The sequence below is a fragment of the Urocitellus parryii genome, chromosome 12 (assembly GCF_045843805.1).
Source record: "Urocitellus parryii isolate mUroPar1 chromosome 12, mUroPar1.hap1, whole genome shotgun sequence".
Classification (NCBI taxonomy): Eukaryota; Metazoa; Chordata; class Mammalia; order Rodentia; family Sciuridae; genus Urocitellus; species Urocitellus parryii.
Genome location: NC_135542.1, coordinates 17,700,355 through 17,716,118, shown reverse-complemented (window position 1 = coordinate 17,716,118; position 15,764 = coordinate 17,700,355). Strand labels below are relative to the sequence as shown.

Genomic DNA, 15,764 nt, shown 5'->3' with positions numbered 1-15,764 from the left:
ACTTCCTCCCTGGCATTCTGTAACCTCTCCAAAGCCCTCGTTCTCTCCTTTGCACCCAGTCTATTACATCAGCCAAGTCCAGAGGTCTCAAGGGTCCCAAACCACCACCTTCACATGCCATGCATAATTAACGCTGCCAACCAGAAAATTACCTAAAAGCATGCGTGCCCTTATGCTACAGTTAGTAAACCAAGACCACTCAGGTTTTTCCAGTGCACAGCACTTTAGGATCCGCGAGGAGGCCTTCCTTGGCTGGGTCATTTGGTGCTTTCCCGACAGCCCGGGACACGGGATGGAAAGTCGCCCCTACGAGGGGAGGCCTCCACCCCGACGGCTTCCCTTCCTTCAGCCGGCCGGAAGTGGGAAGGGGCCGCCGGCGCGCAGGGGGCAAAACTTGGTCTTCCGGAAACGGCCTCGGCGATTGGCCAGACCGTCTGCTGCCACAGCCAATAGCCAGGCGCTTTGCCAACGCTCGGCACCGCGACTGCGGCTGCGCGGGAGATTCAAATCGGCGGTGCTACTAGCTTTCGTTGTCTGTGGTCCTGCAGCCGGCCTGCGTCCTCTCGCCATGGATAACCCGGAAAATGTCTTTCAGTGAGTGTCCGGCTAGTGGAGTGTGGGCGCCGCGAGCTCATGATCCCCGACTCTGGGCCCCTGAGGGGGCTGGGACAGTTAGGGCTCTGGCCTTCCGCCCCTGGGCCCTCGGCACGGACCTGCCTGCGTTCCTGGTCTGGGCCCCCCCTCGCCTCAAGGCTGCGGGCCACTTCCGAGTCACCGAGTAGAGGGTGGTCCCACTGAGACCCTGGCTACTCGAGATCTGCGGCCACGCCGACCGTTTAGGGGCATTGCGGCAGCTTGGGAGGCCCTTGGAGGTCTTGCTGTTCCTTAAGGAAACCTATCCGTGGGCATGGGGCGCCGCTGTGGGAGGAGTGTCCAGTCCACCAAAACCCCGCCCTGCGTGTCTTAAGTCACTCATTTAAAAATTATACTATAGAGGGAGAGAATTTACAATAGCTCTCTTACTCATAATCCCACTGCTCTTTTAAAAAGTATTTAGTACACAGCACTTAAATGAAAAAAGTGCCTTGCTTATTGTCGACTCATCTATTCCGTCCCGTCAACGGTTGACAAGTTCCCATAGCCTGTGTGACTTGCCCAGCCGGTGATTAAAAAAAACATTTGATACGGTTAAATCATATGTGGCAGAAGTAAAACGGATTAGTTTACCAGATATTTGGGGATCACAAGACCGAGGTTGTCAATATACTCAAAACAAAAATCTTGTAAGACTTTTTCTTTGGAAGTCCTATCCCTCTACCCCCATTTTTAAAGGGAAATCTGTATTTCAGCCCTTATTTTGACTTTCTAAAGACTAATTTGCTCTAATGAACGGGTTGATTTATTATTAGTGTATATAAGCCATTTTCCTGGAGAATGTGGTTGGTGTGAACATGAATTACTTTGGGCAAAGGTTATGTTTATTACACATTTTGGAGGAAGAGTTCTGGCATTATAGGGATTTGTTCCTCTGTTATGAGGCATGAGAAAGATTCAAGTTTACAAATAATCATTTTTAAGGTTTAAAAATAGATAATATATTTGTATGGTTTTAGAAAGATTTGGAAAGTATTCACTGACAATTCCTGTACCTGTCTACTCTCACCCTATCATATGTATCCTTTGTTTATTTATTTATTAGTTTTTTCAAGTGATTCTTCTTAGACATATAAATACTTAACGTTATTAAAGTGTATGTATATGTATGTATGTGTCTGTATGTGTACATTTCCTGCCTTCATCTCACATGAAATGTAGCAGAGCAACTCCGTTCTTTTTTTGCCTAAGATATCCTTGGAGATTTCTATCAATACATAGCACTCTTTTTTTAAAAAATTTTTTTAGACAACTGTTTAATATTGTATATACCATAATTGATCCAAAAATCCTCAATGACAGACACTTGGGTTGTTGACAATATCTTGCTGTTACAAACAGTGTTGTAGTTAAAAAAAAAAAAAATGTACATAATGGCAATGGTATTTTGCATATATCCAGATGTATCAGTTTTCTAGATTCCTGAAAGTGTTTTTCCTGGATGAAGAGCAAATCCATCTGAGATATTGGTAAGATACCTACAAGCAAGATTTGAGTGTGCCTGCTTCCATTTCTTACCTGTGTACTTTTGTTGTGTTTAAAATTTTTGTTTGCAAAATCTATTGATTAAGTTGTATCTTATTGACAGTGAATTTCTCTTATGAGAGAGGTTTAACATCTTTTCAAGTTTAAGAGCCATTTGTATTTCTTTGTGAATTTGTATTTCTTTTTAATCCCTTTGCTCATTTAAAAAATTGGGTTTATAACTTTGCTTCTCAATTTTTAGAAGTCCTTTTGTTTTTTCAGTTTATCATTTCTCTTTTGACTTGGAAAGTTTTAAAAAATTTTGTTTATTTGACATGTAGAAGCATTTCATTACTATATAGTTGAACTTTTCTGGCTTTTCCTATCATGGCTTCTGGATTTTTAGTCTTAAGACACAATGATTTCATTTGTCTGTGGATGTGATAGCTAGAATACAGTATAGTTTAAGATTTTCTACTTTCTGAGGGTCCTTAATTGAGTGTGTGGTTTAAATTGACAATAAATAGATTAATAAGGGGAAAGGTATACAGATTTTATCCTGTGCAAGACCCTGGGAGCATCAAAATAAAAAACAGAAAGGAAATGAGGAATTAAGGTGGACTTAGAGAAAATCTATCTGTTTATCTTGCTAATATGAATTGATGCAAGTTTTTCTTAGAATAGTTTTTCAGAGCCATTTCTGCCTCTAATTCTCTGACTATCCACCTTGAAATATGTCAAAGAAGTATTTTGAGGTGGGTGTTCTTGTCTCTTACCAAAGTATTGCTTTAAAATCCCTTTTTCAAAAAAAAATCTAATGATTTCTCAGATAGCAAACCTAGGACACCTTCTCATCTTGACTCATACCCAGAACACAGTCCCATCAGGAAGTCCTTTCCTTGCCCTAAGAGAGGTGCAAGATTCCCCACATGTAGTCCAACTCACCACCAGTCACGGGGGTGTTTCAGTAGCTTCCTATCCCTACCATCTTCACATGGAGGAAGGAAGACTTTTAAAATGCAAATTAGAACTTCCCCAGCTTATCACACTAAAGCCACACTGGCTCACTTTCTGTTCCTGGAAGAGGCTGGTTCCTGAAGTTCTCTCAGCCTTGACCATTTTCCCCCAAGATAGCTCTGTGGCTTTCTGGTGGTATCCCGTCAGTGCCCTCAGAGGCAGGCCTTCCCTGACCACCCTACCTGAAAATAGTAACTCTTACCCCTTCTATTTGGTTTGTTTTTTCTTTTTGGTACTTAATGTAACCTGACACTATTTAATTTCTTTTTGCTTGTTTGCCCCACTAGCACCTGAACTGCCACAAGAGTTTTGCTTTGCTTGGTTGATTTTTTTTTTTTCTTTTTAAGATGTGTTTGGGTATTTGGAAGTCAGGGAAATAGTTCTATGGGAATTCTAGTGACTGATTCATGAAAACTGCCAATCACCTTTTCTTCCTCAGGAACTTTGTGTTACATTGGGGCCCAGGAAATGAACTCTATCTGGAGTGTCCAGTTGTGGAATCTTGTCTATCCACCTGCTGGCAAGCCCTTATTGGATCTTATTCCAACTCAGTCTCCACTGTGCTCCTGGAAAGCAAGAGAAGGGATCTGAGCAGGGTCTAGCTTATATCCCACTGTTAGGAGAAGGGGCAGCAAGTTTCCAGGCACTGACCCTCAGGGTGGTTAGCAACCCTGGGGACCAGGGACAGAAGCAGGAGACTCTGGGATAGAGCTAGGGATGAACTTTCCTCTGGAAAAATACTGACTGTTTTTGAGTTTTTTGACCACCTCTGAGAGCTCTTTTAAATTTTATATAGCTTTTAGGTTGGTATTTAAGGTTTCTATTTTAAGGTATATAAATCACATATATATTATATTATATAATATAATACAATATATAGATATATGATAAATATTTAATATAAACATAATATATGATATAAATCACATATAATTAAATATTTTGCTCTTATAAATTATTCATAATTTTCATGTGCATTCTTTTATTTGTTCTAGAATGTTTGAAGCCCATATGCAGAGCTACAAAGGAAATGACCCACTTGGTGAATGGGAAAGGTTAGCATTTGGATTTGGGGGGTGGGGCATTGTTTTTGTTTTTTCCTTTAAACCAACTATATGTTGTACTATGGAAAGTTAACATTATCCATATTTTTCTAGCTATATGCAGTGGGTAGAAGAGAATTTTCCTGATAATAAAGACTACTTGATAATGCTACTAGAACATTTAATGAAGGAATTTTTAGTTACGAAGAGATACCACAATGACCCAAGATTCATCAATTATTGTTTAAAATTTGTGAGTATACTTTCATATCGATAATCAAATCTGTAATCATGTTGAACTTTTGTTTTTTGACCTATATTTTAAGATCTTTTAGACTGCCTTTTATTTTAATTCCTTGTTTCCAGTCATAAATTTTTAAAAGTTGGATTACTAGAGATGTGTATAGCCTTGGCTCTGTATAGTGAATCATTGATTCAGTTTTTAAATTCTCCTTTATTTCAAGTTTGCACATGTTCCAACATGGAATAGAAACCAAAAAGTAAAAGAGGGTTTGTTGGGTAGGAAATGTGATGAGCAGGAAACTCCCAGGTGCCAGGAGAGCTCTAGGGAGTAAACAGTGGGGAGCATTCTGGCTCTCAGAAACTACACTTAGTACTAAGGGGAGAATGAAGGCTCAGGCCTGAAGATTGCATCTCTTTGACCTGGAAGTCAAAGGCTTGGAGATATAAAAAATCACGAGTGGAGTGGATAAGGCAAACATGAATTCGTTCACTGAATTACAGAGTACTGGTTGGAGGCACCTATGGACCTTGAGCAAGCTCAGAGCAAGACACAAGTAGTACTTCATGTGATGGGTTTTTATAAACTTACTGTCTAAAGAAATAGTTTGGGTAATTTTGGGGATATTGAATGTCAAGGAAAGGAATGATCCTAACTTAGGCTTGTGACCAGAGAACCATACACACCTTCGCCTACATAGTATATCCTCAAGCCTCCACAAATATAGAAAGGTGGAGGGCCAGCTAGATTCTGGGCTGGCCCAAATTAGCAGTTCTGTGTTTTATTTTTTTTTTTTTTGTTTTTTAATTTATTTTGGTATTTATATATTTTTAAAATTTTTAGTTGACACATAATAATTGTTCACATTTGTGGGATACAGTATCCATCACCTCATATATTTATCATTTCTTTGTGTTGGGAACATTCATTCATAAATGCCAGTTTGGCTCTGTCTCCTGCATGCACCCCTCTATTTTGAAATATTATTTGCCAACTATAGTTACCCTACTATGCTCTAAAACATTAGAAATTATTCTTCTTATCCAACTGCACCCCTGTAGCTCTTAACATTTTTTTTTAATATTTATTTTTTAGTTATTGGTGGACACAATGTCTTTATTTTACTTTATGTAGTGCTGAGGATGGAGCCCAGGGCCTCACACATGCTAGGCAAGCGCTCTACCTCTGAGCCACAGCCCCAGCCCAGCTCTTAACATCTTTCCTCCACCCTTGCCTCATTGTTCTTCTGTGCTTTTCTTCTGGGTTCCTGTAGGCTGAATACAACAGTGACCCACATCAGTTTTTTGAGTTTCTGTACAACCAGGGGATTGGAATCCAGTCATCTCCTCTGTACATTTCCTGGGCAGGGCATCTGGAAGCCCAGGGGGAGTTGCAGCAGGCCAGTGCTGTGTTTCGGAGAGGAATTCAAAACCAGGCTGAACCTCAAGAGCTCTTGCAACAGCAGTACAGGTAGTTTCTACGTACAACTCCTCCTGGCATTTCCTACTTGGAGAGGAAATGTTTGCTTTTACATTGTATTGTTATCTATTTTATGGGGAAACCTTGTGGAAAATTTGGTCACTAAAGAGTAAAGAAAAGAAACTGCTCAGAAATGTTACCATTACCTACTTTCCATAATTATTACATTTGATCATGTTTTTTCTGTGCTAAGGACTTTTATAGGAGATTCGAATTAACTAAATAGTTTATCCCAATTATTACTATAAGTTCTCCAAAAGATTATTTCTTACAGAATCTTAGTAGATGATCTCACCTATGAAATTAAAAGTAATTCTTCAGTATCACCTAATTTTCAGTCTTTCCCCATCATGTAAAATGGTTTTGCTACCATTAGTTTGTTTGAATTAAGAGCAAAACAAGGTCTAGCATTTGGTTGTGGATCTCTTCTCTTTTTAGTATGCACTCTTGCTTGCATTACTCACCAATGTCAGGCTTAGGAATTGCATATAATTCCACAGAGTTGATGTGTAAAAATGCTGTGAGTGGCCCGTTTGAGATGTCCTCTCAGAGCATGGGCAGTAATGGATCTAGATACCTTTTGAATAAGTGGTCTAAGCTTTGTACTTTCACTTCTTTCTCCCAAATATTAAATAACCAAAGTAGGAGTCCAAACACTATTATAACATTTACAGACTTGAGGAATTTTTTTAATATATGTACATCAGATATGAAAATATTCGTAGCATTTTGTCTGACTATATTACTTCAACCTTGGTCTTTATTAACATATAGTAAGCTGTTACCTTCAATTTCTACTTTAATACAGTATATATTAGACTGTAAACTTAAAATCTATACTAATGCCTTTTCTATCATTTAGGTTATTTCAGACACGTCTCACTGAAACCCATTTGCCAGCTCAAGGTAAAATAATACTTTCTGCAGTGTCAGATTGTTGGTAATTTAGTTGCTAATTTTTGCTGATTTCTTTTCCCTTTAAAAAGCAAATCCTTCTAGTATTTAATGAAAACTAAACTATACTGTCTCAGGTAATGGGGAAGACACTTTGGTAATAATGCACTTTAAAGGAGACAAATCTACTTGATGATTTCACTCTATTTTGGGGATTTAAAAAACAAAATCAAAAAGAGATACTCTGAACTCCATCTGTTCTGAATTGAATCAAATGTATTTGATGGCAACTTTAGGAAACATGGCAGGGCTTTATTTCCCTTAGAAATAAATATCACATTTCAGCAATTTGCATTGACTATCCTATCCTGATTAAATAACCAGTTTTACAGTTATTTGGGGTACTTCTTGAACATTTTGATTTGGTCAGAAATTGTCTCTAAAATACTTACTTACAAAATATTTTAGTTCCATTTTCTGAGGCAGTGTGATTGAATTGATTTATTTCATGTGCTGCTTACTGAAAGATCAAGGGGATGTATTGTGTGATAATTTTGGTTACTGTGATTTTTCTCTTATTTCTCCTTATTTTATCCTGTTTTCCCTTATAGCTAGGACCTCAGAACCTCTGCATAATGCTTCAATTTTAAACCAAATGGTACCATCAAAATCAAGTCAAGGAAAGAACTCAGCCTCTATCTCTAAGAATCAGGTAATGGTGACTATTATAGGTTGTACAGAAACTAGGAGTGGTATTGAACGGTTCTCCTGGCTCCTTTCTGTATCCACCTTGGCATCTCTTTTCTTTAACCTTGTTTCCTGTGACTTAACATCCATGTCAGCTGCCCGTTCCCATGTCAGCTTTCTAGGCCCGTGGCCATCTATTCTAAATTTATACTCACAAATATAACTTGTTATGGGACCTAAGGGTCCCCTCCATACAACCTCTCCTGTTCACTTCCTCCCCAGCAGTTTTTCTCCTACCAAGATCCTCTTCCTCCTTGTTCTGCTTCCCTCTTTCATAGGCCCAGGATCCCTACCTTGATTCATTCCCAACTGGAGCCAGTTTAAAAACCCAGAGCTTCAGCTGTTGGCATCCACAACCTCAGTAATACCAGAAGAAATTTTTAATGGATTTTTTTTTAAAGGTTTATGGGCTCTTTTTGTTGCAAAAATTATACTACCAATGATGATGCAAACTAAAGCTTTAGCTATTAACTGAAATTTTACCAAGAACATGTAGAAATTTACTGGAGATTAAGAAGCCTTTCTACTCATATATTGTCATATTGATTTATGAGGTAATTTATGTGAAGTTTTCTTTTCAGTAAGTTAATGCTTCTGTTTGTTTTCTGTATTTTAGGGTTCAGAAGTGTCTGGAGCAATACCTTCAGCTTGTGATAAAGAGTCAAATATGCAAGTACAATCATTGCATAGTTCTATTACTTAGTTTCCTTGCAGAATTATTTCCATACACTGTTGTAAGTGATGTGTTTTCCCCTGTAGGGAACAAAGGGTGATCGTGATTTCTAAATCAGAGTGCTCTGTGCCCTCATCTTCAGCAGCCAGAGCTGATGTTCAACAGGTCGTTATGTATTGGAAGGAAAAGCTTATTCATGGAGAATCAGAATTTTCCTTTGAAGAACTGAGAGCCCAGAAATACAATCAACGGAGGAAGCATGAACAATGGGGTATTTGGTCTTATAGTCTTATATTTTGAGTTGTTTTTATGTCAATTAAAATAATGAGTAATTACATTTTTTGTCAAATAATTGACTATGTTGAAAGACTTCAAAAAATGTCTCCAGCTCGTCCTGTCAGAAGACTAGCGGTCTCTGTTAAACACCAGCGTAGCAGCTATGTTTGTTCAAGACTTGTATTCACGTATTGACAGCCGAGCCCATGGCTGAACCCTAGTCGAGCCCTGAGCTAGATATTCATGCCAGTGTCACCTTAGCCTTAGTGAAATAATATTTTAAATGTTTACAATATTATCTGTATGGAGTTGAACTTCTGTATATAGTTATTCTAAAGCTGTAAGTCATTTGTACTGTGAAAGGAACTGAAGTTCAGAAGAGATTTTCCAAGTTCTGCACCTACTACAAACAAAACATGCTGAAGGAGACCCCTGATCAAAGTGTTGTCTTAGGGGTTAGGGTTAGGGTTAGTCATAGAGACTGCAGAGTAGACTGAGATTTGCTCCCTACAGGGAACAGGGTGTGCCTTAACACCAGCGTTTGCATTATACTGTCTATAGTGTTGGACCATATGCACTCCGTGAGCCTTTTTTTTTTTTTTTTTTTTTTTTGCTCATAATTTTTCATATTTGGTCAACAACAAAAAGTCAGTCAGTATTCTTGGAGGATCCATTTTGAGTTATGCCTAGATAATTTTTTCCTTCACATGCCACAGCCTGAAAGTGTCCAGCCAGAGTCTACTTTGTCTCATGAGCCAGTTTTGGGCTGTGTGACTGACAGCATGCTTGATGCCCCAACTCTTTTACTTTTACTTCCTTCAGAGAATCGTATCTTTTTTAAAAACTGAAATGAACAATTATTTTCAAATGATTAGCACAACCCCAATTGTTTTATGAGAAGCATTTAATAAGATACTGTGCTATTACCAGATAGACTTGATCATCATAAATTTTTGTAACTTATACTCTGAATGTAATAATACTTACTGTGCTAAGGGCATATAAAGATTGTAAATATGGAAAAGACTAAAAAATGTTGCCATCTTAAAATAGGACTTGCCATCTTAAAATTGGACTTTATCCATTTGTTATGTATTCCTCTGATGAACTGAATTTAAGCTTTGCATATAAACCTTTTTTTTTTCCTTAAGTAAATGAAGACAGACATTATATGAAAAAGAAAGAAGCAAATGCTTTTGAAGAGCAGCTATTAAAGCAGAAAATGGATGAGCTTCATAAGAAGTTGCATCAAGTGGTGGAGCTGTCCCAGGAGGACCTGCCCAGTGTCCAGGAAAAGCCTAAGGTACAGACATGCTCTGACCTGGGCGTCCTGTGCCCAGCGGTGGGGATTATTGGCTCTCTGGGCCCTGTTTTAGAGTTAATTCTAGCTAGTAACTTTCCAAAATTTAAAATTGTGTGATTCAGAAAGACATTCAAATGAAGAATGAGCAAAGGAATTTAGAGAATAGAGGGCTGATGTTTTATGTATGTGTGTGTCCATGCTTATATATTCACACATTAGCACTTAGCGTCCTTTTTCTGGCTTTCATACAATGACTATAGACTTCCAATATTTTGTCATCTAGACATATTTCTGTTTGCCATTGTCTTGTGTGGGAAGAAGAAATAGGGATGAATATTACAGCCACGTATTTTCTTGAAATTATTTATGAATTGGAGAGATTGGGAATAATTTAAGCTATATTATGTTTGCTTAATCTTCCACATTGTATATGTCTGTCTATGACATAGGATACTTAAAAGGTAAAGCTTATTTAAATGAATGTTTTAAAAATGATAGAAAATTCATGACTGCAATGATTTTTTTTTAATATTGAATGAAAGGTGTGTGTGTAATTAATATATATATATATATATATATATATATATATATATATGCAAAATCTATGCCAGAACATTCACTAGATATAAGTATGTATACCCAACTATGGGGAGCCACTCTGAATGATTTGCACCTTCCATCCTGGAGCCGAGAGGCTTTGACCAGTCACTACATCTTATAGTGACCTGGACATTGCCCCAGTCCAGGAAGTTGAGGGCGTGCCTTCAGATGTAGGTGTGTTGCTCTATGGCCCCTTGGGTTGAATTACACTCATCTGTCCCTTGTAACCTGCCCCTTCTGGCCTTTTTTGGATAGAACTTTCTAAGAATAAGGGTCCCCCCCAATAAAAGCCCACTTCCGAATGTGCTTGCTCTCTCTCGTGACTTTCTCTTGCTCCCCCATTTGGGGAACCTGAGGCCGAGAGCAGAAAAGCCGTGTCCTGAAGCTTGTTTAAAGGTAAAGCGGGTGTCTGTGTTTTATTTGATGTCCCTGGAAATTCACACAAGTGACCTTAATTTCAGCTGCCCACACGGGTCGGGGGAAGACTCAAACATACATGAATATCCACGAATGTTCTTATTCAGTGCTAATTGCTGAAGTTTATCTTTTTTCCAGATATATGCTATGCATGAACACACATAAAAATGAACACAGTTGAATTTTCCATATAAATAAGACTTATTTTCTGCTTTTTCTACAAACATATCTGTCAATATCACTGCACAGAGACCCAGTTTACCCGCTGCAGCATGGTCTTCTGTCATACTTACAGCAGGGCAGGTACCAACATCATACAGAGACTGTTACAAACATGATACAAGATTGTTTCTCTAGAAAAGATGGAAGTACAACTGTTGCCTTTGAAGTTTGTGCACCTAAAATACTGTCCTCTAAAAAATTTCATTTTACCTCATATCAATAGTATATAAAATTACTTGTTTTTCACATACACTTTGATAATGTTAGTTATCCTAAGTATTTTCAACTACCTGTTTCTTTAATTACAAGTGGTACTGGACATTTTTAATTGATTTAGTGGCTTTTTGTCTTCTTTTTTCTTTAAATTGACCATAAAACCAGGTGTGGTGGTACACATCTAAAATCCCAGTGATTCCAGAGACAGAGACAGGAGGATCACAAGTTCAAGGCTGACCTCAGCAACTTAGGGAGACTCTGTCTCAAAATAAAAAGGGCCAGGGGTATGACTCAGTGGTTAAGCACCCATGGGTTCAATCCCTGGTACCAATCAAATAAATTGACTTTGATGGATTTGTCTATTTTTCTATTGGGTTTTTTCATTTTTAATGTTTATTTCAATTTTTATATAACTGTGTTTTCCCTTGATAGATATAAGCAATTGTTAAAATAATTGTCTCATTGTTTTGTTTTTATGTATTTCTTGCTACTTATCATTCATCTATCCCCAAATTCTGAAGAAACTTAAAATATTCATCAATCACATCCAATACATCAGATGCACTCCCATTCCCTTTTCTTGGCCAGATGTCTCCCAGAGCCTCTGAGGAGTGGTTCTTCCTGCTTCTCTCTGGTGGTATATCCCTGATTCACATGCCATTGCTTTTCCTTAAGGTCCCCATTTTAAAGGTACACAATCTCTCATAACTTGTTTAAAAAGCATGTATGAGGGGTTAAGTTTTTGAGATCTCTTGCTTGTCTCATGGTGTCTTTGTTCTACCCTCACACTGGTTGATGATTTGACTAGAACTGTTCTAGGAAGGAAATCATTTTCCCTCAAGTCATTTTGGATTTTATGCAGTACTAGAGATTGAACCCAGGGTTACTTTACCACTGAGCTACACTCTCAGTGCATTTTCTGTTGGTTTGCTTTTGATCTTGGAACAGGGTCTGTTAAGTTGTCCAGGCTGGCCTTGACCTGGCAATCCTCTTGCCTCAGCCTCCCTTAGAGTTTTCAAAGGCATTGCCCGTTGCCTTTTGGCTTCTACCATTGGTATTGGAAAGTCCTGGATCATTCTGACTCTCGGTTTTACAAATGTAATCCCTGTTGTTCTTGGGAAGCGTGTTGTAACAAAACAAATGTGATGCGCAGCTCTGTCCCTCCATCATACTCAGTACCCTAAGGGTCTGGTCCTCCAGGTCCCTTTATAGGATTTTCCTGTGTAGAGGTGGCATGAAGATGTACTTTCCAAAATGAATTACCAGTTGTCCATAAATCATTTATTGACCAGCTCGGCCCCTTTATTCAAAATATCTTTATCACATACTAACTTTTTATATTATAAAATCCATTTCTAATATTTGTTTTAGTCACTATCTCTCTTCTTTATACACACACACACACACACACACACACACACATATATATATATATATATTTACTCTTTTATTGATTTTTTTTAAATACATGACTGCGGAATGCATTATAATTCTTATTACATATATAGAATACAATTTTTCTTATCTTTGTATATAGAGTATGTTCACGCCAATTCATGCCTTTATATATGTACCTTTTTTTGCATTACAGTTCTTATTACACATATATACCACAATTTTTCATATCTGTTTATATATAAAGTATGTTGACACCCAATTCGTGTCTTCATACAAGTACTTTGGATAATGATGTCCATCATATTCTACCTCCCTTGCTAATCCCCTGCCCCCTCCCTTTCTCCAATTGCCAAAAAATCAAATGAGGAGGCTGACTTATAGTGGGGTAGGGAGGGGGAGCATGGGAGGATTAGGTGAATTCTGGATAGAGAAGAGGAGTGAGAGTATATCTCTTCTTGATCTTTCCATATTGTATATATGCTATAGCTTTCCTATTTTGCTATCTGGTAGAGAAAGTCTCTGATTATTCTTTTTAAAATATTTTCTTCAGAACTGAATATTGGTCAAGCATCTCTGAAATCTGGAAAGCTCCCAAATCTGAAACTTTTTCAGTGTCATGTCCCATTCTCAGAAAGTTGTGGATCTGAGAGCATTTCAGATTGCAAATTTTTGAATAAGGGATGCATGCTTAACTAGTCTATGAAAATATTCCCAAAATCTGAAAAATTTTGAAACCTGACACATTTCTAATTCCAAGCATTTTATATAAGCAATATGTAAGTAAACCTGTATTACAATTTTTTTTCTGTTCTTCTGTTTATTTTTATTTTTTATTGTTAGTTATTCAAAACATTACATAGTTCTTGACATATCATATTTCATACATTTGATTCAAGTGGGTTATGAACTCCCATTTTTATCCCGTATACAGATTGCAGAATCTCATTGGTTACACATCCACGTTTTTACATATTGCCATACTAGTGTCTGTTGTATTCTGTTGCCTTTCCTATCCTCTACTATCCCCCCTCCCCTCCCCTCCCCTCCCATCTTCTCTCTCTACCCCATCTACTGTAATTCATTTCTCTCCCTTGTTTTTTTTTTTTTACCCTTTCCCCTCACTTCCTCTTATATGTAATTTTGTATAACAATGAGGGTCTCCTTCCATTTCCATGCAATTTCCCTTCTCTCTCCCTTTCTCTCCCACCTCTCGTCCCTGTTTAGTGTTAATCTTTTTCTCATGCTCTTCCTCCCTGCTCTGTTCTTAGTTGCTCTCCTTATATCAAAGAAGACATTTGGCATTTGTTTTTTAGGGATTGGCTAGCTTCACTTAGCATAATCTGCTCTAATGCCATCTATTTCCCTGCAAGAGCCATGCTTTTATCATTTTTTAGTGCAGAGTAATACTCCATTGTGTATAAGTGCCACGTTTTTTTTTTATCCATTCATCTATTGAAGGACATCTAGGTTGGTTCCAGAGTCTAGCTATTGTGAATTGTGCTGCTATGAACATTGATGTAGCAGTATCCCTATAATGCGCTCTTTTAAGGTCTTTAGGGAATAGTCCGAGAAGGGGAATAGCTGGGTCAATTTGCAGTCCCACCAACAATGTACAAGTGTACCCTTTTCCCCACATCCTCACCAGCACTTGTTGTTGTTTGACTTCATAATGGCTGCCAATCTTACTGGAGTGAGATGGTATCTTAGGGTGGTTTTGATTTGCATTTCTCTGACTGCTAGAGATGGTGAGCATTTTTTCATGTACTTGTTGATTGATTGTATGTCCTCCTCTGAGAAGTGTCTGTTCAGGTCCTTGGCCCATTTGTTGATAGGGTTATTTGTTTCCTTATTGTTTAACTTTTTTTTTTTTTTTAAAGAGAGAGAGAGAGAATTTTTAATATTTATTTTTTAGTTTTCAGCAGACACAATATCTTTGTTTGTATGTGATGCTGAAGATCGAACCCCGGCCGCAAGCATGCCACTTGAGCCACATCCCCAGCCCCTATTGTTTAATTTTTTGAGTTCTTAGTATACTCTGGATTTTAGGGCTCTATCTGAAGTGTGAAGAGCAAAAATTTGTTCCCAGGATGTAGGCTCCTTATTTACCTCTCTTATTGTTTCTCTTGCTGAGAAAAAACTTTTTAGTTTGAGTAAGTCCCATTTGTTGATTCTTGTTTTTAACTCTTGTGCTATGGGTGTCCTATTAAGGAATTTGGAGCCCAACCCCACAATATGTAGATTGGAGCCAACTTTTTTTTCTATCAGACACAGAGTCTCTGATTTGATATCAAGCTCCTTGATCCCTTTTGAGTTAACTTTTGTGCATGGCGAGAGAAAGGGATTCAGTTTCATTTTGTTGCATATGGATTTCCAGTTTTCCTAGCGTCATTTGTTGAAGATGCTATCCTTCCTCCATTGCATGCTTTTAGCCCCTTTGTCAAATATAAGATAGTTGTAATTTTGTGGATTGGTCTCTGTGTCCTCTATTCTGTACCATTGGTCCACCCGCCTGTTTTGGTACCAGTACCATGCTGTTTTTGTTACTATTGCTCTGTAGTATAGTTTTTTTTAAATTTTTTTAATATTTATTTTCTAGTTTTCGGTGGACATAACATCTTTGTTTGTATGTGGTGCTGAGGATCGAACCCGGGCCGCACGCATGCCAGGCGAGCGCGCTCCCGCTTGAGCCACATCCCCAGCCCCCTGTAGTATAGTTTGAATTCTGGTATTGCTATACCGCCTGATTCACTCTTCCTGCTTAGAATTGCTTTTGCTATTCTGGGTCTTTTATTTTTCCATATGAATTTCATAATTGCTTTATCTATTTCTACAAGAAATGCTGTTGGGATTTTGATTGGCATTGCATTGAACCTATAGAGAACTTTTGGTAATATCGCCATTTTGATGATGTTAGTTCTGCTTATCCATGAACAGGGTATATTTTTCCATCTTCTAAGATCTTCTTCTATTTCTCTATTTAGGTTCTGTAGTTTTCATTGTATAAATCTTTCACCTCTTTTATTAGGTTGATTCCCAAGTATTTTATTTTTTTTGAGGATATTGTGAATGGGGTGGTTTTCCTCATTTCCAGTTCAGAAGATTTGTCGCTGATATACAGGA

General features: G+C 37.9%; 1 protein-coding gene across 1 annotated transcript in view; it reads left to right on the top strand.

Annotated features, from left to right (window-relative positions):
- The first annotated feature begins 523 nt into the window (after positions 1-523).
- Bub1 (BUB1 mitotic checkpoint serine/threonine kinase) overlaps positions 524-15,764 on the top strand; it is a 49,407-nt gene continuing 34,166 nt past the window's right edge. The window contains exons 1-9 of the mRNA XM_077791853.1: positions 524-594; positions 4,131-4,190; positions 4,293-4,431; positions 5,693-5,889; positions 6,761-6,804; positions 7,404-7,504; positions 8,156-8,208; positions 8,299-8,483; positions 9,640-9,791. Coding sequence (XP_077647979.1) covers positions 569-594; positions 4,131-4,190; positions 4,293-4,431; positions 5,693-5,889; positions 6,761-6,804; positions 7,404-7,504; positions 8,156-8,208; positions 8,299-8,483; positions 9,640-9,791 — 957 coding nt within the window. The 5' untranslated portion in view covers positions 524-568. The remainder of the gene's footprint in view (positions 595-4,130; positions 4,191-4,292; positions 4,432-5,692; positions 5,890-6,760; positions 6,805-7,403; positions 7,505-8,155; positions 8,209-8,298; positions 8,484-9,639; positions 9,792-15,764) is intronic.